We start from the raw sequence: 22,953 nt of genomic DNA on the forward strand, positions 1-22,953 counted from the left end.
CAAAAAATAATAATAAATTGCCAAGAGCATTGTAGTTCAACTAGTTGACACCTTATGATGTTTGTAACAAAAACATGCAACATTCAAATCCCTCCTTCCCGACTATCGAATTATAAAAATAAAAAAAAATTACATGCACATTTTAAGGCCATATTATCCCCAAAGTAATCTTATCAAAAACATTATTTAATGTGTTCCCTACATTGTAAGGTATTATTATTTCGATTGACATTAGTATGTATAAAAGATACTTTCTCATTGACCAATCCTTTTCATACAGGTGTAAATCTCTAGTATGTAATGTAGGACCAATCGTTTTCATCTTTACCGCCGTAGATGTTGACTGAAACATGAAAGACCCAGTAATGGTAACTTTCAACACACAGCAAGCACATCCTTGTGATCGAAACAGTTTCTGCACTAAAATTTGCTAACAGTGGACCATGTTCTGTCCAGAGTATAATCGACAAACAAACAGCAGTAGGTCTACACCACTCTACATAGGCCAAATTAATTTCTGATGAGCAACCCTGACTCACATAATTTACATGCAAAGCCAACCTATGAAACAAAACTACAACTAACATGGATGAGTACTAAAGTAATAGAATTTCACACACCATACTTGATGCCTAATAAGTCTCATTGCTTTACTGAAAGACCATAAAGTTTTATTGCTAGAACAATGTTCATAACTTATTTTATGAGTTCCAAAGAATTTTTGGTACACCAGGCTTACATCTTCACCATGAATTTTGTTATTAGATCTGTTTACAACTATTTCCAGTCATAATAAACTAAATACAACATTGTGTACTGCTTTTTCTACATTTCACAAAACCATTGTTCATTTGCAAACTAATTAGAGAACAAACAGCTACTTGGATCATATACATATGTTAATTTCATTACTCTTTCCAACATACATGTAAATCATACATCATTGGTAATTAAAAATGTACATGGTCTAAAAAAAATTAAAAAATGGTCAAAAATCAAAGTTAGGATGCCATACTGAATGCAACTCAGAGTTAAGAGAACATTGGGCTCAACCATCAGAAATAAAATCCTTTTCATCATTATCATCAGGTCTGCACAAGCCACATTCTCAACCTTGTACCGGGGAACTGCTTCCTGTAGCACTACTGCTAGCAACACCACCTCGTACCGGGGAACTGCTTCCTGGAGCACTACTGCTAGCAACACCACCTCGTACTGGGGGACTGTTTCGTGTAGCACTATTGCTAGGAACAACATCCCTTGGCCTCAATTTTGGAATAATAATAGATCGACAACAGACAAGAGTAAACAGCAACTGCATCATAAATGACATTATGCTGATCCATATAAATATAGTCTTCTTCCAATACCATATAATTCTTTTAAACAGGGGAAGTTCTGACTCAAGGATCAAAGAGGCATCATATAATTCAGGGATACCAGCACCAGGACGGTACTCTGCTCGTTGTTCAATTGTAACCTTTAAGCAGGCAGTAGGCACTTCTCCTTCAGTAAAACCTCTAAACTTCAGACTCAGAGTTTGTGATTCAGATACAAAGCCAGCAACAAGAGGAGCAGCCTTAAGAAAAGTCAGAAGAAGACGGATAGGCTCACTTTTAAATTGTAACATGCATGGATGGCTTGAACTGGCAAGAGTTTTACCACTAACAGAGAGGAAGTCTACTCTGACCTTCAAAAGAACATTAAAAGAAGTCACAAAAAGATTCATCGTATATGGATAAAGACACCAAATGAAAATCAAACAACAGTCATGAATTAAGATCACTATAACAGTCCAATCTCTGCTACCGACATAATACCTCCCCCCTCCTCCACAAAAAAAAAAAAAAAAAAAAAAAAAAAAAAGGAAAGCATGAAACTATACAATGAAGAAGAAATAAGTCTTAGAGAAATAGCATTCTTCCCTCTAGTCAGAGTTTCAGAAACTTGCACTGTTTTGTCAGCTACCAGAGTGCACCTGAATTATTTCCCTTTAAATTTTAAACATGGTACCAGTTGTCTATATATTAATGTCTATGGTAATACCTGTGTCAAGGGGAGATCTAAACAGTTTTACTATCAATAATGCCAGGGTGAAATGATGGTAAACTCCCATCTCCTGTTTGCTGGTGACACTCGTTTAGTGTAATGCAAACTTCTCTCAACTCCACCACTTGAGATGTTTCTTCATCTTCTTTGAGGTGGTTTCAAGCTTAAGGATCATTTTGAGTAAGTCTGAAATTGTAGCAGTTAGAGAGGACTGAATGTTGACCCATTGGCATTTGATCTTCTATGTCGTGTCTCAGCCCTAGCTATGAAATATTTGGGTTTGCTTTTGGGAGCTCACTTTAAGGCTAGGCATGTAAGGGACTCCATCACTGAGAGAACGCATAAGAGGTTGGCTATTTGAAAGAAATTCTACCGTTTAAAAGGGAGGAGACTCACTCTAATTAAAAGTACACTATCTAGCTTCCAACTTTTCTCTCATCTTTATCCCCATTGCCTGCAGGTGTGACAAACAAGTTGGAAAAAGGTACTTTTTCTGTGGTGGAATGAGTGAGGAGTTCAAGTTTAATTAGTCAATTGAAATGTACATTGCAGTCTGATTTGTGATGGAGATTTGGGGATTAAGAAACTAATTCCTTTTAATTAATCTTTGCTTGGGATATGGCTATGGCACTATGAGGTTAAAGAAAATATGTTGTGGAGAAGGGTGATAGATTTCAAGTAAGGCAATACCTAGGGAGTCCATGCACTAATGAGGTTAGAGGGCCGTATGGTGTGGGCTTGTGGAAGAATATTAGAGGAAGATGGGACAACTTCTCACTCTTTATCAGATTTGCTGTTGGTTATATTTCTAAAACTTTTTCGGTTTTATCTGTGGAATGATGAGACTACTTTTAAAGAGAAATCTTAGTCTTTTCCTAATTGCCAGGAATAAAGAGCCTAAGGTGGCAGATTATTTGAAGTACAAAAACGGAATTTTTTTTTTTTTTTTCTAGAATTTGTTATTCATTATAGAGTTGCATGATTGGGAATTTTTGTCTATGGTTTTACTTTTGAATGACATATATGCTATGAAGATTCATCATGGGTAGATGAATAAATCAAAACAAAGCCCTTCAAAATCTCAAGGCTTTCAAGTGAATACGGCATCAAGAGGAGAGAATCCTTTCCACATTTGGAAAGTCTGTGTGCCACCTAGGGTGGCTTTTTCTTGTGATGTCTGAGATCCGGACTACAGAAAATCTAAGGAAGCATTGGTTTGTTCTTATGCATTGGTGCTTATATGCAAGAGACATGGAATGTGTGGATCTTTCCTACAATCTGTGGTAGGTTAGGAATTGTAGTGATAAGTTGTCTGTTTGTTTGGTGTTTGTCGGGTAATAACTTCTTCAATGTTGGATTTGTTACATTGTTGGAAAGAATGTTTTGTCAAGAGAAGCAATGGGGACATGTGGAAAGTTGTTTCTTTGTGTTTGATGTAGCACTTTTGGAGAGAATGAAAGATGCACTGTTTTGAGTTTAAAGAGATACGCACAACAAAGTCAAATTTTTTATCCTTGAAAACTTTTTACAATTGAACTTCAACTTCTCAAACTTTCACTATAGTAGATTTTTAGAGTTCCTGGATACTTTACGCTTCCTATAACCTTTGTTTAGCTATTTATTATTCACTTTTGTTTTGGGATTTTCCTTTGTATACTACCCGTGTACTAGGGCTGCGCCCTTTTTGCGCTTTTCTTTTAATGGAATTTGTAATGACTTACCAAAAATGAATGTCCATGATGATAGATTGAATTGTTCTAGATGCATTCTTTTTACTATATCCTTTTCTTCAAAGGACAGTAAGAGTTCACATTATCTAGTTCCAAATGCCACTACCGAAGTAACTCTGGCACAATCTCACCCAAATGTCATAAACTATTATCACCCATTTCCACATCACAAGTTCTTGGTGATCGTATTAATTTCAGACTATTTCTCACCGCTTAAACAATATAACAACATCTCAAACCTCAAACACTTGCTTTAGTTACAGACACCTCTCAAACTCATCCTATGATGCCAACAGACTTCACACAATAACAATTAACAACAAAGCGCAGTTAACGAGTAACATCAACCGATTACAAAAGAGAATTACACAGCTAACATGTGAATGCGTTTTCCTAAAGACTCTAGAGTTTAGATTCCTATAAATTTTAACAATGCAAGCAATGAATCATGTAAACTAAACAAAGAAGAATACTATCTTATCTGGAAAAAAGTAAAACTAATTCCACTCTAAAAATCCATCAAAGTACCTGAAAAACCCCGAGATTTCGATTGTACTCAGACTCCGGCAGCGTCAACGAAACCATGACCTGCAACCTATGAGTAGGAGGTATAAACCCTATACCTCCAATCACTTCCTTACAATGCTCGCCACAACCAATGCCTGTACACGGCACAATCGGCACATACGCCACCGGACTGTGCTTAGCGTAATTGAAATTCAACACCTCCTTAATCTGAATCGGCTCCTCCACCAAGCGCCTGACCAAAACGACGCTAAAAACCGCCGACGACACCAACAGAGAGCACAAAACGACGCAGACATAGGCCGACGACAGAATCCCCCATCCACACCGCAACGCGACTTTCCAAACCCACTGGTTCTCCCTCAGCCAAGAGCTTAGGGCTTCGGGTTTGAATTTGGTGAGCTTTTGGCTCAGATAGTCTGTGCCGCGACGCACCGTTTGGTACGGATTGGTGATGATAGTGTAAGAGTGATAGAGAAGGAAGAGAGGGAAAGTGGTGAAGGTGATGAAGAGGTTGATTTGGAAGGTAATGGCTTTGATTACCAGTCCGGCTATGAATATCAGCCAATTGAACGACGGATCGCTGAGTTCCGCTGCCGAGTCGGCCGAGTCGTTAGCGATGGCGGCGGCGACGACTCGGCTATCGGTTTCGGTGGTTACGATTGAATTTTCACTCTGAACTGGCTCCGGCTTTTCGTTTATCCTCTCGTTTTCGGTCAGGTTCCGAGAAATCCGATACCGATCGCGGAAGGTGGAGGAGTTGAAGCTGAAGGTTTTGGAATCTTCGCCGGAGAATGAGCGGCGAGAGAGAGATCCGCGGCGGCGGATGGTGGAGGAGGAGTCGGCGGTGAGGAGAGCGGAGGAGGAGGGGGAGGGGGAGGAGGCTGAGGTGGAGCATTCTGATTGGGGAGTGAAGGAAGAGGGGCAATCGTAGAAGGGAAAGTCGTCTAGGGCGTCGAGGAAAACGACGTCGTCGTCGTCTTCGTTGTTTGAGGTGGTTGCGGTTTCCATTTGAAAGAAAAAGGAGGTGTTAAGTCCGGTACAAAACAATTTAGGGGGACGGGACTCTTTGAATTGTTTTTAATGCTAATTCTGTTTTTTCTTTTTTTCTTTTTTATGAATTTTAAGGCTAGTTCTGTACTGTAGAAACTAGACAATTATAATAAGTGTGGGTAGTTTAATCTGATTCTGACCGTTGAAAAATGAAAAAGAAAAAAAAAATATAGGGATAATTACAGTAAACCCACCTGGGGTTAGGCCCGATTACACTATGCCTACCCGTGATTCAAAACTTATCACTTTGCCCACCTGAGGTGCCTTCCGTTAGGAATCTGTTACCCACCTCTCCGTTTGCCGTTAGAAAAACACATTTTTAAAGAAAAACAAACGTAACAAAGATCAAAAAGTAAGGTTTTTATTTCTTAAGAACTTCTATAAGAACAAAACACAAAACACAGGAATAGCACAGATCAAATGCTATTCCTGATTAAAAGTGATTTCATTGAGCATTTGTTTTTTTATTTTTGTTTTTTTTATAGATCTCTCCAACTTTTATTCAAACCAAACCAAACCCAAAAAAAAAAAAAAAATCCAAATCCCAGAAAACCAGTCCGTCGATCGCGATCTCGCGTTCGCGAGATCGCGCCGGATCGAGATCGCGATCGACGGCGCAATCTCGCGAACGCGAGATCGCGACGTTGATCGCGATCTCGCCTTCGCGAGATCGCGACGTTGATCGCGATCTCGCCTTCGCGAGATCGCGCCGGCGAGATTGCACCGTCGCGAGATCGCGACGTTGATCGCGATCTCGCCTTCGCGAGATCGCAACGTTGATCGCGATCTCGCCTTCACGAGATCGCGCTGGCGAGATCGCGATCTGGGATCTGTAATTGCTTCCTAATCCACATTTCAATGGGTTTTCCAAGTGTGGAGCATGTAATTGGATTGTTAGGAACTATTTGATGAAGTCTTTATTGAAGGAATTGTCCTATATTCCCACCTCTGCGTGATCCTCCTAATTAAAAGGGATTTCATTGAGCATTTGATTTGTGCTATTCCTGTTGTAGGGCCCAATAATTGATTGGCCAGGCCCACTTGCTGATGGGGAGTCCAAAGGCCTAAACCGAAAAAAGGTCATGGCCCGAGCTCAAGAATAATAAGGCCCAATTGGCCCGGAGAAGCAGCCGAGGACAGTACAGTCCTCGGTTGACCCAAAGATCCACCAAGAAGAGGGGCAAAACGGTAAAGGGACATGCTTGAAAGGAAATCTAAAATATCTAGGAAAGGTTGCCCTTACCACCTTCCCCATGCATAGCTCTGCGCCTAACAGAGCCTTATCCTTTAGCTTTATCAACCACTCCCAACAACTTTGGACTTGGATTGACAGGACAAGTGTCAGTCTTGGAAAGGTTGACCCAACACGTGGACGAAGGAAAGTGAACGCAGGCTAGTATAAAAGAAAAAATAAGTAATCTGGAGAGGGGGCTGGGACGACTGGCCAAAAAAGAAAGGCTCCCAGTCTACCTCCAGAAGAAAGGCTTCAAGGGTGAGAGCGCTTAAATCACATATGAACACCACCAGAACCACCACTGGGTAACTAAGGTCTAGCCTTTCGAATCCACTCTCTACAAATGATATTATTTGGGCCCATTCACGTGCGAACCTAACTCTACTGCGGTTCGTCGCGAAACGTGACCCTACAATTGGCGCCGTCTGTGGGGAAGGCTTGCGCATTAGCTCGAGCGGTGGTGAAGTTGAGTTTCTATCGAACAAGGGTCTATGAGGGTGCCTTTATGACCGGCGACACAGTGTTGTTATGCCAACATAAGTTCTCACTAGGGGCTACGCCTCGCAGTGTCAATGGCATGGACAAGTCTAGGGGCTTCAAACATCAGGCTAGCTTCCCCCACCTTGTTCGAGGAGCTAAACCTTCGAAAGATAAATAAATAAAGAAGAATACAAGTTTTGGACAGAACCAAGGCCTTGTATGGTCCTCGGACCCAAGCCTCTGGGGAAACCAACTACTTACAAAGACAATACAAGTTTTGGACAAAACCAAGGCCTTGTATGGTCCTCGGATCCAAGCCTCTGGGGAAACCAACTACTTATAAAGAAAAATACAAGTTTTGGACAGAACCAAGGCCTTGTATGGTCCTCGGATCCAAGCCTCTGGGAAACCAACTACTTACAAAGACAATACAAGTTTTGGACAGAACCAAGGCCTTGTATGGTCCTCGGACCCAAGCCTCTGGGGAAACCAACTACTTACAAAGAAAAATACAAGTTTTGGACAGAACCAAGGCCTTGTATGGTCCTCGGACCCAAGCCTCTGGGGAAACCAACTACTTACAAAGAAAAATACAAGTTTTGGACAGAACCAAGGCCTTGTATGGTCCTCGGACCCAAACCTCTGGGGAAACCAACTACTTACAAAGACAATACAAGTTTTGGACAGAACCAAGGCCTTGTATGGTCCTCGGATCCAAGCCTCTGGGGAAACCAACTACTTAAAAAGAGAAAACAAGTTTTGGACAGAACCAAGGCCTTGTATGGTCCTCGGACCCAAGCCTCTGGGGAAACCAACTACTTACAAAGAAAAATACAAGTTTTGGACAGAATCAAGGCCTTGTATGGTCCTCGGACCCAAGCCTCTGGGGAAACCAACTACTTACAAAGAGAAAACAAGTTTTGGACAGAACCAAGGCCTTGTATGGTCCTCGGACCCAAGCCTCTGGGGAAACCAACTACTTACAAAGAAAAATACAAGTTTTGGATAGAACCAAGGCCTTGTATGGTCCTCGGACCCAAGCCTCTGGGGAAACCAACTACTTACAAAGACAATACAAGTTTTGGACAGAACCAAGGCCTTGTATGGTCCTCGGACCCAAGCCTTTGGGGAAACCAACTACTTACAAAGACAATACAAGTTTTGGACAGAACCAATGCCTTGAATGGTCTTTGGACCCAAGCCTCTGGGGAAACCAACTACTTAAAAGGAAAAACTACGTTACATGGATTCTCTAGTTTGCCCTCGGATCCTCAACACTAAAGGGACCAGTACGGAATGGAGTAACGTGTTTCCAAAAGCATAATCGAAGTCATGCAATGCTCGGTCACTCCCTCGGATGAATAATTTAGAATTTGTCGTTCTCAGACAGTATTCTCACACTTATTACAGAACGTTCAACCGTTATCTCGGTTAGTTTCCTAAGTTTAACTTACTATGAGTTATTATTATTATGCCTGATAGTGTCGGTAAATTAGAATTAGTTGGATTGTGTTTCAAGAGTTCTTGCTTTAAATAATGCCGAGGAGAAACACACACATGGAGCACACTCATTCACAAAGTAGTGTTGTCAAAGAAACAGTATTCAAAACAAGTAAAGAAATTTCCATTTTTTTTTTACTAAAACAAAGAAATAGTACAGCGTACAATGAAAAGCTGGAATCAGTTTGTGTCAAAGCTCACTACATAACCAAAAAGAAAGGAAGATACAAGAGAATAAGATAAAGCCGAGGAAGTAGATCAGAGGAGAGGTTGGCTACAGCTCCAAGACCTTGTTCTTCCTCAATGCTTTCACATGCCCACAACTCAAACAGCAAAAGAGACCCAACTTGAGCCTGACACCGCTGAAGGAAAGGTGCAGGGAGTTGGAAGTTGAGGGGCTTTCTCTAAATATTTGCCCGCCGCAAGGCAGAGGCGCTGATGGCGGAGAATCTTTCTTCTGACACACCAAAATTCTGGCATGAACAGAACCTGCTTCGGATTTTGACTAAAAGAGGGAGAGACATCCTTTCCCCTCGATCGAAATGGAGTATTCTCTTGAACTTATGCTTCTTGTGCCCATACCTCACTATTTTGAGTCTCATGAGGGCACGGCGCTTCCGTGGCGGAGAGAGTTCCTTCTTTCCAACCCTCGCCTCAAACATGTTGTGCTAAGGGAGGACAGCACTGAGTATAGGAGCTGTGATTTGGGAGGAAACTAAAGAATTGGTGCGAAGGTGAAGTAACTTTCTCTCCTATTTATTTAAAGAGATAAGGTGGTGGCATTTAATTCATGCAGCGTCCCAAGGAACGCTACAGACAAGATGGCTTTGGCTCAATCTCCAACGCCACCTGCAACCAGGGGATTAAAGGAGTCTCTGGAAGGTGCACCTCGAACATTGGGACGCCAAAAAGTACTGCGTAACCAAAAACTACATAAATACCCTTTAAGTTGTGGGCCAAGTGAATTCGCGGCCCAGGCCTGTTCTGCATGGGGGCCAGGGACAATGGCCCACACCGAGGAATAACCGTTGCCGAGGACAACCTCCTGCTCGGCACCTCGCGAAATACCTGAGGAAAAGGAGAAACTGAACTACAACCTTCGGACTCAAGCCAATGGGGAAACCAACTACCTAGGTGACAAAACTAGGTTTTGGACAGAACCAAGGCGTTGCCAAGTCCTCGGACTCAAGCCTATTGGGAAACTAAATACTCGGATGGGGAAGGTCCTCGGCTCAAATACTGAAAAAGGTTAAGGCTTGTAAGAGTGATAAGAGGATGGCGAAACGCCCCATTGTACAGTAACTTAAGGAGGCTGTTTCATTTTTGCGGGTAATATGTCTTCGGATGGTTACTTCCTACACCGCATCAAGTACTCAGTTCTAATCTCGGCATTGTTTTGAGGTAAGCATCATTATTCATAAACAAGCATTGCTGTGTCAAATAATCCTATTAAAGTTATGGTGATGTCTTTCTATTAGCGAGTATTTCGGCCTTAGTTATCATTGATTCAAATGCTATATTATCGTGTCGAGCAGTGCTTGCAAATTTATAAAAACATAGAAACAGAACATGCGAAGTAGAATAACAATAACTTTTATTAATATGAAAAATTATTACAACGTACAAAGAAGGGCTTAAACAAGCCTATACAAAAGATGAACTGCCAAAGCAACAATAGCATCCGCAATACAGATAAGTAAACAGTCAGGTGTCTTTTAAACTCGCCTTCAAAGTCTCTCCAATCTCTGCCTCAGTACTGCTCATATCAGGAGAAGAACCTTCTTTAGAAAAAGATGAAGGAGAAGGAAGAAGAATTGGAACACATGGAAGCACTTCAGCAAGCTCTTGTCATCAAGGAGCGCAAAGGAAGAAGAGGATGGAGGAGATGAATGAGGAAGATGGAGGACATGAGCAGAAGATGGAGGAGATGAATGAGGAAGATGGAGGACATGAGTAAAAGAAGGAGGAGAAGAAGAGGGAAGAGATGAAAAGAAAGAAAAAGGAGCAAAAGAGGGAAAAGGAAAAGCACCAGGATGGATCTGGTGGTGGAAAGAAGAAGAAAGAGAGGCAGAAGGAGGCGCCAGTGAACGAAGAGAGGAAGAAGCAGGGGCACTTAGTCCCTGCCCCAATCCTAACTCCTAACACACTGGGGCCATATTAGGTATGCTCATGAGAGAGCGGGAAGTAATGACGGTATGTGTCCTCGGCTCAGTCGCGTCGAAAGAGTGACGTGACGAGTCCCTGCTTCGGATTTTGGCTGAAAGAAAGGCGAGACAAATTTTGAGTCTCCGCCATCCTTGTCCTGACCGAGTTATTTCGAGCTTCGTTAGAACACAGTGTTTTTGGGAAGGGAGTGGTTTTTTCATTGCTTATCTCTATGGAGAGTATATTTCAAGTTAAAGTATGACCGGAGAGTTAAAGTAAACTCAAGAAGGAATCTGAGGGTTCCAAATTTTGGTGGGGTTAAAGGGATTCATCTGTGGGGGAAACAACTCTTGTTTCTTCTCTTTATATAGGGGACGAAGAAGAAGGTACTGAATGTGTTCAGATCTCCAAGGGAATCTGCAAACATGAATGCGTCCGTTTCATTCCCCCACGCCATCAAAAACCGTTGAATCTGGGAGGCCTCGTAAAGGGAAGACATTAAAGACGCGCTTCAGATAACCAAACGGCATAAACACATCGAGCGCAAATTAAGGGGAACGTCTTGTAGGCCGGTACATTCCCTGGGCAGGTGAAGAGTCGCCAGCACCAGTCAAGGGATGAGTTAAATGAGCCATAATAAAGGCTCGGTATTACCAAAACCCCCCTCTCCAACCATGATGTCGGACAGCAGGGTTTTGAGGGGCTATTGTGGGGCCCAATAATTGATGGACCAGGCCCACTTGCTGATGGGGAGTCCAAAGGCCTAAACCGAAAAAAGGTCATGGCCCAAGCTCAAGAATAATAAGGCCCAATTGGCCCGGAAAAGCAGCAGAGGACAGTACAGTCCTCGGCTGACCCAAAGATCCACCAAGAAGAGGGGCAAAACGGTAAAGGGACATGCTTGAAAGGAAATCTAAAATATCTAGGAAAGGCTGCCCTTACCACCTTCCCCATGCATAGCTCTGCGCCTAACAGAGCCTTATCCTTTAGCTTTATCAACCACTCCCAACAACTTTGGACTTGGATTGACGGGACAAGTGTCAGTCTTGGAAAGGTTGACCCTACACGTGGACGAAGGAAAGTGAACGCAGGCTAGTATAAAAGAAAAAATAAGTAATCTAGAGAGGGGGCTGGGACGACTGGCCAAAAGAGAAAGGCTCCCAGTCTACCTCCAGAAGAAAGGCTCCAAGGGTGAAAGCGCTTAAATCACATATGAACACCACCAGAACCACCACTGGGTAACTAAGGCCTAGCCTTTCGAATCCACTCTCTACAAATAATATTGTTTGGGCCCATTCACGTGCGAACCCAACTCTACTGCGATTCGTCGCGAAACGTGACCCTACACCTGTGTTTTGTGTTTTGTTCTTATAGAAGTTCTTAAGAAATAAAAACCCTACTTTTTGATCTTTGTTATGTTTGTTTTTCTTTAAAAATGTGTTTTTCTAACGGCAAATGGAGAGGTGGGTAACAGATCCCTAACGGAAGGCACCTCAGGTGGGCAAAGTGATAAGTTTTGAACCACGGGTAGGCACAGTGTAATCGGGCCTAACCCCAGGTGGGTTTACTGTAATTATCCCAAAAATATATATATATATATATATATATATATATATATATATATATATATATATATATTTTCGTAAATACACATTTTTGCTACATTTTTATATGTTTACAAGGTAAAGAAGAAGAATTTTCCCAATATTAAATTAAGAAATTCATACATCAGTATTCACAATGGACTATGGAGAGTATAAACTCAAGACACTCCTCTAACTATGTAAGACTCTCCTCGTTATGTAAGACTCTCCTCTAATTTTAGTGCACTCCTAGTTTTGAGCTAGAAGCTGTTACAGAATTGTGTCAAAATTGAATTTCCCTAGTTCTAGCAAGAGATTGGATATCATCTAGATGGTCGAAAGTCAAATGTACACAAATAAGCTACTAGCTTTTGAACATGCACTATGCACATATTCAAATACTCTTTTTATTTAGATTAAGAAGTAAGAAAATTGCAAATTAAAAAAAAAAAAAAAAAAAGGGGGGGGGGGGGGGTGGGGGGGGAGGGGGGGGTTAAGAAGTATTTATGAGAACATGGGCTTACGGCTTAGTGATTGAAGGAGTATGAGGAGTTGGGAGTTGGAGTAGCTCAAATCTCTGAATAGAGAGTAGTTCTATTTTGTAGGCAATATTTCAGTGGAAATTAGAGATACATTTTTACGGTTGTTCTTTAGTTTTGTCTCTACTTAAACTTAAGGATGCGAAGATTTTTGTTGGGCATACCTCCTGTATAATTTTTCTTTCTTTCGTTCTTTTTTCTTTTTCTTTTATAGAGAACCTTCACAATTTTTCATAAATGTTCATTGTAGATTTTCACTTTTACTCTGTGGGGCCGGGGAGTTTATGATCCGGCCCACGCTCTATTAGGGCCCGGGGCCCGTGCCGAAGAGGGTATTTGCCGAGGACGAATGGGGAAAGGCCGAAGTGTCGAGTGGAACAGCCGAAGATGACCCTGTCCTCGACACTCCAGGACTTCAAGGGGAAGAGCAACGTCTCGATGATGGTTGCCCCTAAAAAGCCCCTTGAAGGAGATGCGAGTAGAATGAGACCCATGTGGGGGTACGATGCGAAATTGGTTCAGGGTAAATACGTCCCATCCGCATTAAATGCACCCGTCAGCGTCCTGACCATGTTAATGAGAAAAGACGCCTGGACAGGGTGACTTCGATCATCGCAACTAACAGAAAGCAAGGAGTGACAGCTGATGGGACGGGCACAAAAGTAGGCACATGCCTGATCAACAAGTGGAGGGCTAAGATCAACCAAAAAGGGCTATATAATGTGAAGGTTAATGCACCAAAAAAGAGGCTGGGAAAAAAGGCCAAAAACCAGAGCCTCCCAGCTTGCCTCCAGGAGAAAGACTCCTAGAGTGAACGCGATTTAATTATGTATGAACACCACAAAAAACCATTGTCTGGTGACCAAGGCCTAGCCTTTCAAACTCACGCTCTATAAATGATATTGTTTGGGCTATTTTACGTGCGAACCCAATATTATTATGGGTCGTTACAAATTGTGTCGTTACAAATTGTGTCCTTACAATTGGCGCCATCTGTGGGAAAGGCTTGTGTCTTGGCACAGGTGGTGGGTTGAGACAATCACTCACATCATTTCCAACAGCCGGGTGTAGTGTTTTAGCATAAAAGTTCCACTAGGGGCTACGTTTCTTCACTAGGGGCTGCGTTTCATAGCGTCAGCAACACGGATAGTTCTAGAGGCTTGGCCGAGGAGCTAATCCCCCTAAAGCAAGGTCCCGCACCATAGCCGAGGGGTTATTTCCCCGAACTACTTAAATATCAAGTTTTGGATAGAACCAGGGTATTGCATGGTCCTCGGACTCAAACTTATGGGGAAACAAACTACTTAAATATCAAGTTTTGGACAGAACCAAGGTATTGCATGGTCCTCAGACTCAAACCTATGGGGAAACCAACTACTTAAATATTAAGTTTTGGGCAGAACCAAGGTATTGCATGGTCCTCAGACTCAAACCTATGGGGAAACCAACTACTTAAATATCAAGTTTTGGACAGAACCAAGGTATTGCATGGTCCTCGGACTCAAACCTATAGGGAAACCAACTACTTAAATATCAAGTTTTGGACAGAACCAGGGTATTGCATAGTCCTCGGACTCAAACCTATAGGGAAACCAACTACTTAAGAAATCAAGTTTTGGACAGAACCAAGGTATTGCATGGTCCTCGGACTCAAACCTATGGGAAAACTAACTACTTAAATATCAAGTTTTGGACAGAACCAAGGTATTGCATGGTCCTCGGACTCAAACCTATGGGGAAACCAACTACTTAAGAAATCAAGTTTGGACAGAACCAAGGTATTGCATGGTCCTCGGACTCAAACCTATGGGGAAGCCAACTACTTTAAAGAAACCTGGATACTAAGCAGGACCTAACGCTACATGTGACATCTCGGATGATGCCTATATCTCCATTGAATGAGGGTCTGACATGAGTTCAAGGCTCTACAGGTGCAGGTGAGCTAACGTTCTGAAACATGATTCTAAATATATCGCATACACAACTATTCATACATGTTAAGATAATTAGTTCAAAAATCATAAACAGCAGTAAATATCGACAAGGGCAACTAACAAGTAACCAAAAGGAAAGAGAAAGAAAAGAATTTCATATATGCGTTCAATAGGTTCAAACTACCAGTAGATTACAAAGTTTTCGAAATAAAAAAAGAAACTAGTTAATCATTAAACTAAAAACAAATACGAAGCCTGGCCAGGGTTTCTACTTCTTTAATTTTTCATCGGCCACGTCTTGGGAAGGCGGAATGGGATCAGCTTCGACACCCTGAAGGATAGTCCCTTCTGGGGAAGACTGAGCAGGATCAGTGTCGGTACTCTTGGGGACCACAACAAGGGGAATTGCCTGTAGGGATTGGGCAAGTATGACTGGCTCTTCGGCATCAGGCATCTGAGTGCCGACCACAGGCATCTGAGTGCTTCTATCACATCCTGAAACTCTCCCCCTTTAAGCGGCTGGCCAGGAGAGGTGTTGACCTGTACAGTATCCGATTGAGTGACCCCTCCCTCATGTTGGTCGCTCACGGCCTTGGAGCTGGTGGAGGTGTCCTCATGGATGGCTGTAGGGTAGAATATGTTCTCCGCTTTCCACAAATCGGACGAAGCATCCACCCCGGCTCGCTTCAAGGCCTCTTCCCAAACCTGGGAGCAGTAAAGCCTACATACTCCGGGAATTTGGGCTTTAAGGATGGCTTGGGTTTCAGCTACCCCTGCGTTATAACCCTCATCCTCGGCCGTTTCCTTGGTAGCCTCAGCCTCGTTTCTGGCAAACTCAGCCTCCTGCTTGGCCCTCATGGCTTCGTCCCGAGCGTACTCCGCCACACCTTTGTTATTCTCTGCCAGGATTAGTCTTTTATTTAAATCACTGATCTGCTCCTTGGCTATTCACAACTGATCCTCGGCTTCTAGCAGACGTTTTGTTTGGTCCTCGGCTTGTTTTTGTGCGCTAGATAAACCCGCCAAGGCGCTATCCCTATCTCGGATAGCTTCTGTTAAGGCAGCCTTGGCCTTGGCGAGGTCGTCCTCGGAAGCTTTGAGAGTCCACGTGGCCTCTATGCGCTTGGAGCATTCATTCTCGGTCGCCTTACTCTGCTTGTTCACTTCCTCCTCCATCCTATAAGTGGCCTGGAGAGCCTGTCAAGGGAGATAAATACATCGTGAATGACGAACCGAGAGTAAGAGTTAATAAAGTTTTAGGGTTCAAGAGCCTTACCATGCCCAAGTGCCTCTTCGTGCTGAGGAAAACCTCATGCATCCTCATTTTCTTCAACCCATCCATGTCGGTAGGAAGCATCATGGTTCTCCCTAATGTGTCTGCCACATAACCACCCTCGCCATCTCCAAGGTCCCTCATGGACGCGGTTTCCAACAGTGGACCCCCGTGGAGCATTGGGGCGGGAAGCCAGGCGCTTGGCGATGATGGGGCCTCGATCCCCTTTCCCTTGCCTTGGGAAGATTGGGCTTCGGTCTCCTTACCCTTGCTTTGGTGCCCAATCTTCAATTGTTTCGCACGCGGGGCTTCCTCCCTCTCCTTAGAAGGTTGGGATTTTCCCCCATCCATGGTTGTCTTGCCCTTGGGACTCCTCTTTCTCTTTGAATCAGTGCTCTCCGGCCGAGGAGGCAGAGCTGGTTGGGGAGGAGCAGGAAGTTTGGGGCAGGGGGATTGTGGCTGTGACTTTGTGGAGGATGACCTAGTCTGGATAGTCTGGGGCTGAGGTGGTGGGGACGGAGCATTGGATTGCGGCGTTCCCTGCGCACCCTTCCCCGGTTGACCCTCGAGGAGTTCGAATAAGTTGGTCGGGGGCTTTCTCTTGAGTCCCATCTCAGCTTGAGAAGATGTGCCTACTGATGACAATTCCGTCTCGGACAAGACTGGGTCACCTATATCACCAAAAGGATCCTCGGATTGGTTGGTTAGGTCAAATACCCCAAACCCTTCCTCGGGCTAATCTAACTCGCCTTCGTCTTCTGCTACTTGATGAGATGAGGAGAGGTCCACCAGTGGGATGCTTTCTGGGACAGATGATACTTCGGAGATTAAAAATCCTGTCTCGACCACAGTAATTTTTGGAAGCCGAGGATGGCTGGCGCTAATCACGTGCCTAGGGTCGGCAAATGACTTCTGAACGGGAGCGTACCCTAATATTTTGTGAGCGGCTCAGACTTGACCATCTTCGTCATTTACGAAAACTGCCGCTTGTAGAACAGTCTCCAAGTCCACCTGGTTAACTAAGTGAAAATGCCGTTGATAAGTGCGTGGATCTGCAAAAGAAAAACACATATGCATGATTAGTTACCGAACCACATCAGATTAGAATGGCACAAAGTGTCAGCGCCCTTCCATTCCCTATACCCCACCTGGTTCTCCTTCTACTATGGGACACGGATTGCCATCATGCCATTCACCGGAGACGATAAGGAAATCCTTGTTTAATCCCTTGTTGGAATCAGGGAGGCATTGAATTAATCGAACCCTTTCGTCTCTCGTCTTCATGTACTAGGATTTCCCTTTCAAATTTTGGAGATTATAGCACCAATTCACGTCATGGTGGGTCAGTCTTAGCCCCATCTTTTCGTTTAAAGCATTCATGCAACCCAGAATCCTAAACATGTTGCCGGTGCACTAGGTGGGGGCTAATCGGACGTGCCTGAGGTAACCCCTCGTTACCGGCCCCATAGGGATTCTCATACCCCCCTCTACAAAGGTGAGGACGGGAATTACTACCTCGTCCGTTTCCCTCTTATAGTGCCACTCCCCCATCTTACAATGCTTCAACTTACGTTGGGAGGAATCTTGTAATCGGCGATGAACTTTTTCATCGCCTCTTCAGTATCGACTAATTTCCTCAGTTTCGATTTAGCCATCTCTATGATTTACTAAACAAACTCAACCAGGGACAAGAGAAGAAAGGGAACCAGAGAAAAATAAACCCAGAAAAGAAAAAGCACGAGTTAATGGAGGCAGGGAACTTACATAAAAGAGGAAAGACGCTTTGGACAGGCTTTTTGTGCTGGAGATAGACTTGAGTTTGGACGAAAGTTCAGATGAACCCAGAGTATACGCGCTAGAACTCTTAAGTGCAAAACTGAAGAGATAGATCCGTTCCAAAAAATCATTTATACTTCCTAGGGTAACTACACAAATTTTCCCGCCCATAAAGACCAAGGAATCACCACCGTTTGATCTTCATCATGCCGTAGAACGTGAGAAACACAGAGCCGCCCGTTTTTAATGAGGCCACGTTTCACCTTCCAAGGGCTCTAGGAACGTGTCTCGGGCAGACGGAAAGTCTCGGGAACCGATAGGTGACAAGAATTGACAGGCATTGACAGGTATCTGATGTCATCGAAACCCTCCTATCTGTCCGAGGAGTCGGATAGCAGGATTTTGAGGGGCTATTGTGGGGCCGAGGAGTTTATGATCCGGCCCACGCTCTATTAGGGCTCGAGGACCGTGCCGAGGAGGGTATTTGCCGAGGACGAATGGGGAAAGGCCGAAGTGTCGAGTGGAACAGCCGAGGATGACCCTGTCCTCGGCACTCCAGGACTTCAAGGGGAAGAGCAACGTCTCGATGATGGCTGCCCCCAAAAAGCCCCCTGAAGGAGATGCGAGTAGAATGGGACTCATGTGGGGGTACGGTACGAAACTGGTTCAGAATAAATACGTCCCCTCCACATTAAATGCACCAGCCAGCGTCCTGACCATGTTAATGAGAAAAGACGCCTGGACAGGGTGACTTCGATCATCGCAACTAACAGAAAGCAAGGAGTGACAGCTGATGGGACGGGCACAGAAGTAGGCACCTGCCTGATCAACATGTGGAGGGCTAAGATCAACCAAGAAGGGCTATATAGTGTGAAGGTTAATGCACCAAAAAAGAGGCTGGGAAAAAAGGCCAAAAACCAGAGCCTCCCAGCCCGCCTTCAGGAGAAAGACTCCTAGAACGAACGCGATTTAATTATGTATGAATACCAAGAAAAACCACTGTCTGGTGACCAAGGTCTAGCCTTTCAAACCCACGCTCTATAAATGATATTGTTTGGGCTTTTTTACGTGCGAACCCAATATTATTATGGGTCGTTACGAATTGTGTCCTTACATACTCTATTTCAAATATTTTATAGCATATTAAGAGATAATTTTTAATCTTTCTATGAAATTTTTATATAATTTATTTGATTTCTTTTTGCCATGTTCAATTTTGCCTAATATGTGTAATTGAGTTATGTTTACTGTTGTTTTTAAAAAATATATATGGTTGTACCTTACTACTTTTTTTTAGGTATCACGTCTGTGTTTGTACTTTTTATTGTTTTGTTTGTTTATAATAATGGTCTCTTCAATAAACGTTATCCTTGGAAATATTTTACAATACATATGGAGGTATCTTTAATATACTTTTTCTTAATTTTTTATTACTTCATTTTATAAGATTTATTTCTTAAATTGTATTTTAATAATAATATTTTATTTGATTTTTTTTTTTTTTAACTTTGTTGCCCAGGTAAAATACGAATGACATTTACTAAACTTAATGAGGTAAAACTAATAAAAATTGATATCTTTCTCTTTTAGCATTTGTATTCTATCAGAAAGAAGGGATGATTTCATTATTATTATTTTCTTTTTCCATTTTTAAAGTAAAAATTTTGGAGTTTAAGATATAAGAAATACATATACCGATATATCTACCTTCTCTTTTCTTTGTTAAAAGAATTGATTTTCACAATTGTATGTGTCCTTGCATCTTAACCGCCAAGTTTTTAATTTTTAGTTTTTATGTGTAGTTTTTTTTTTTTTTTTTTAATTCTTATTTTTTCAAAGCACAATAAGTATATTCTAGAACACTTTTAGTAACTAAATAAAATAATGCCAAACACCTTCAAGGAGGTAAGGAGAGCGCATCATCATGAACAGTGGATTAGCATATATCACAAAAGTACCCATTTTTAAAGAGATTTTTTGAAGTCTTTTTTTTTTTTTTTTTTTAGCTAACAAGAATTAATGAGTTATTAATATTTTCTTGTCTTTTCCTTTTTTACTTATTTCTCCCTCTTAGTGTCGTGTACAACTATTCTTTCTATTTCTTTATTTTGTTTTGTAAGATTTATGTATTGAAGTATAATATACTATTGCTAGTAAGATTTTTTATTTTATATTTTATACAAGATAGAAATTTCACTTTAACTTAATCTAAGTATATAAGTATGTCTTTCTAAAAAAAAAAGTGTATAAGTATGTGAAATTCTCTCCTAGAGACTTGAATTTCGACCCTTACCCCCCATACCTCCACAAGCACTTGCATTCCATTGTTTCAAGGATCTTTGAAACATTAAAAAAAAAAAAAAAAAAAAAAAAAAATTCTTTGCAAACTTCATTAAATTAGTCTTATAGGAAGTTTCCCTTAGTATTTTTCTTTTATTTTTATTACCTATTTAATTGTTAGAAATTTAATGATAGATGTGAAAATTTTCTTTTACATATGAATCTTAACTAGTAATATCTCTAGATTGAAGGAGAGACTCAAAGACCGGTGATTGGTACAAATAGGGGATTTTTTGAATTTTTTTGAAGAGGTAAGGAATAACGATGGTTATGTATCTATAGACACTTGACACATAATTGCAATACAAAATTATTTTAGTGTATTTTTGTTGGAAAAAAAAAGGAAAAAAAAAAAAAAAAAAAGGTTGCACTTCTGTTACAAAAATTAGTGTGTAATCTTGTGTATGTGCATAGATACTATATAGGATCTAAATCCAAGGCCCAAAAGAGATGCTAGGCTTGGATCAAGGTCCAAGAAAACTAATTTGAAGAGATGGGACTTTAGGCTAATGGATGAAGTTTCTAAGATGATCCATATTCAAAAACAAAAGTATGACAAAATAACACTTAAGGAAATCTTCCACAAAGTATAAAATAATTGGTATTATTTTCCTTGGAAATGGGCGAGGGACTGTTAGTACATAAGGGAATACAAATCTTTTCACTTCTACTCTCAACTTTCTAAGTACTATTTTCTATTTTTCTTATTTTGATTCCTATTCATCGAGTGTCTCTTGCCTTTTATAGCATTCTTTCTTTGATCTTGACCCTCCACTTATAGGGTTGTTGAATCTTCATTGAGATACTTGTCTCCATAAACCCCTTTTTTCCTTGTCTCCATTCCAATTTCTCTCTCTATAGAGCAGTTTAAAGTTTAAGTTTAATGGTGAGTTGGTAACAATAGTTGTTCTCCTTGAACTCATTAATGCGCTTAGGCCTATTTTTTAACAATTCATTGTCAAAATAAGTTGCTTTTAAAAATAAAATGTGATATTTCTTAGTATTTGTGTTACTTAACAATGACATAATATTCATAAAAAAAATACTATATATAAATAAGTAAACATTCAAACTTAATGTTATACCCAAATTGAAATAGAGTGCCAATCATAGTATATCTAAAATTAATTAGCGATTAGATTATTTTTCAAGATATTAAAATATGAAATTAGTTTTCAATATTGTAAATTTCTTATATATTTTTATTATTTGTCAAATTAACTATTCAATATGGAATTTGTAATTTTATTTTATTTTTTAGGATATTGATATTGTATAAAAGTGAAACTGTGTGTTTTTTTTTAGTTAGATTTTCAAAGGAAAGACTATACTCCTTTTGTGTTTGTGCTATTTTGTTTTTTATAGTATAATTTTATAATTATTGAATAAGTATTAATTTGATGTGTTGAGCTCTTTCTTGATATGGGTGGTGAATTTAAAGTAATGCATTTCATACTAAGTAATTTGTTAACTGCCACCTGACTCAACAACTCTGACCGTTGGCAGCGGGTCTCTTCATCCAAAAACCAACGTTGGCAAGTCGATTTTGGATCTCCTTCCCTTAAAACCTGAAAATTCCCGAATCGATCAACGTATAAAAGTATTTTGAGTGAGAATTTCCAAATCAAGCGATATCTTAGCTAAATCTGTGTGAGAATTTCGTTGTTAAATCATTGAATTTTTGTTGATTTTTAGATATACAACTTTGACTGAACTAACCCCCACCCGTTTGAAGGTCCAATACGCTCAATCCAATCAACTCTCAAGTTGGCAACAAGTTGAGATATGTTCAACCTAGTCAAATTGGTACGATTTGAGCCAAACCCATTTCGAGCGGTGCATATCCCATAAGAAGTAAAACTCATTATTTTAGGTACCACAATTGAAAAATTATTATTTTTGTAATTCGGGTTTAAAAAAATATATAAATAGTGAAACAAATTCTATGCCCCATCCACCCCAAGTTCAAAACTTCAAAACGACACCACCCTAGCCAAATCCTAGTACTGTTTGAAATTTGAATTGCCCTTTGCTCAAACTCAAACCGCCTCAAAGTTCAAAACTTCAAACCGCCTGGTGCATGTATATATATCCTGCTCTCCTTAGCTCGCTGCACCTCCAAAGTAAAGTAAAGTAATAGAATTGAATTAGCTTCGCTTCATGATCATGGAGAATCCTGTCAAAGAAGACGATGACTGCCCCTTCCCGGAATTAGTGTGGCAAGCTGTATACGCGGCGATTGCTTTGATATTTGCTACGTTGTGTGGGCGTGTGAACACAGTAGTCAAAGAAATATGTGCGGAATTTATAATTTTCTTATTGTTGTTCGCGATAGTCTTTGATTACACCAAGATCCTTGTCAATGGTTTGCGCTCAAAATTTTCATTTACACCAACACCAACACCAACACCAACACTAACACCAACACCAATCCCAAGAAAATAAATTTAATCAAAGTGTCTATGAGGCTCGTTGTTGCTTGCTCCTTGCTCATGTGCTTTGTTTTTTATGATTCTAAAAATCGTCAGTAAGCTACACAGTCCTCATGTGCTCTAGACAAAACTTGCGCAACAAATAAGAAGAAAAAGATCCTACAAAAAGTACTGGTGTGGTACCAATCAAATACCCTCCGAAAGTTAAGTTAGAAAACTTTTTACAACTCTAGAGTACCAGAGCTAGAGTAAATTATGCGTACGTTGATTTTTGAGGGCTTTGGGTTTTTATAGTAGTGTAGAATCGACCTTTGTTTCTTGACAAAGAAGGTGTTTCCTTGTGGGGAAGATACTCGTAAA

At 41.2% G+C, this 22,953-nt stretch overlaps 1 protein-coding gene across 1 annotated transcript; it reads right to left on the minus strand.

Annotated features, from left to right (window-relative positions):
- Positions 1 to 889: 889 nt before the first annotated feature.
- LOC126726319 (seipin-2) lies at positions 890 to 5,406 on the minus strand. The gene is made up of 2 exons (XM_050431552.1): positions 4,308 to 5,406; positions 890 to 1,690 (listed from the first exon to the last, which is right to left on the minus strand). The coding sequence occupies exons 1-2, from the start codon at positions 5,313 to 5,315 to the stop codon at positions 1,109 to 1,111; spliced, it is 1,590 nt and encodes a 529-aa protein (XP_050287509.1). The 5' UTR covers positions 5,316 to 5,406; the 3' UTR covers positions 890 to 1,108.
- Positions 5,407 to 22,953: the final 17,547 nt, after the last annotated feature.

The sequence above is a fragment of the Quercus robur genome, chromosome 5 (genome assembly GCF_932294415.1).
Source record: "Quercus robur chromosome 5, dhQueRobu3.1, whole genome shotgun sequence".
Taxonomy (NCBI): Eukaryota; Viridiplantae; Streptophyta; class Magnoliopsida; order Fagales; family Fagaceae; genus Quercus; species Quercus robur.

What these genes read in the sequence shown, in the direction of transcription:
- LOC126726319 (XM_050431552.1), bottom strand. Translation starts at nt 5,315, where the DNA reads ATGGAAACCGCAACCACCTCAAACAACGAAGACGACGACGACGTCGTT. An exon ending in GAAATCTCGGGGTTTTTCAG is followed by an intron (nt 1,691 to 4,307) that starts GTACTTTGATGG and finishes GTTCTTTTGAAG; the next exon opens with GTCAGAGTAGACTTCCTCTC.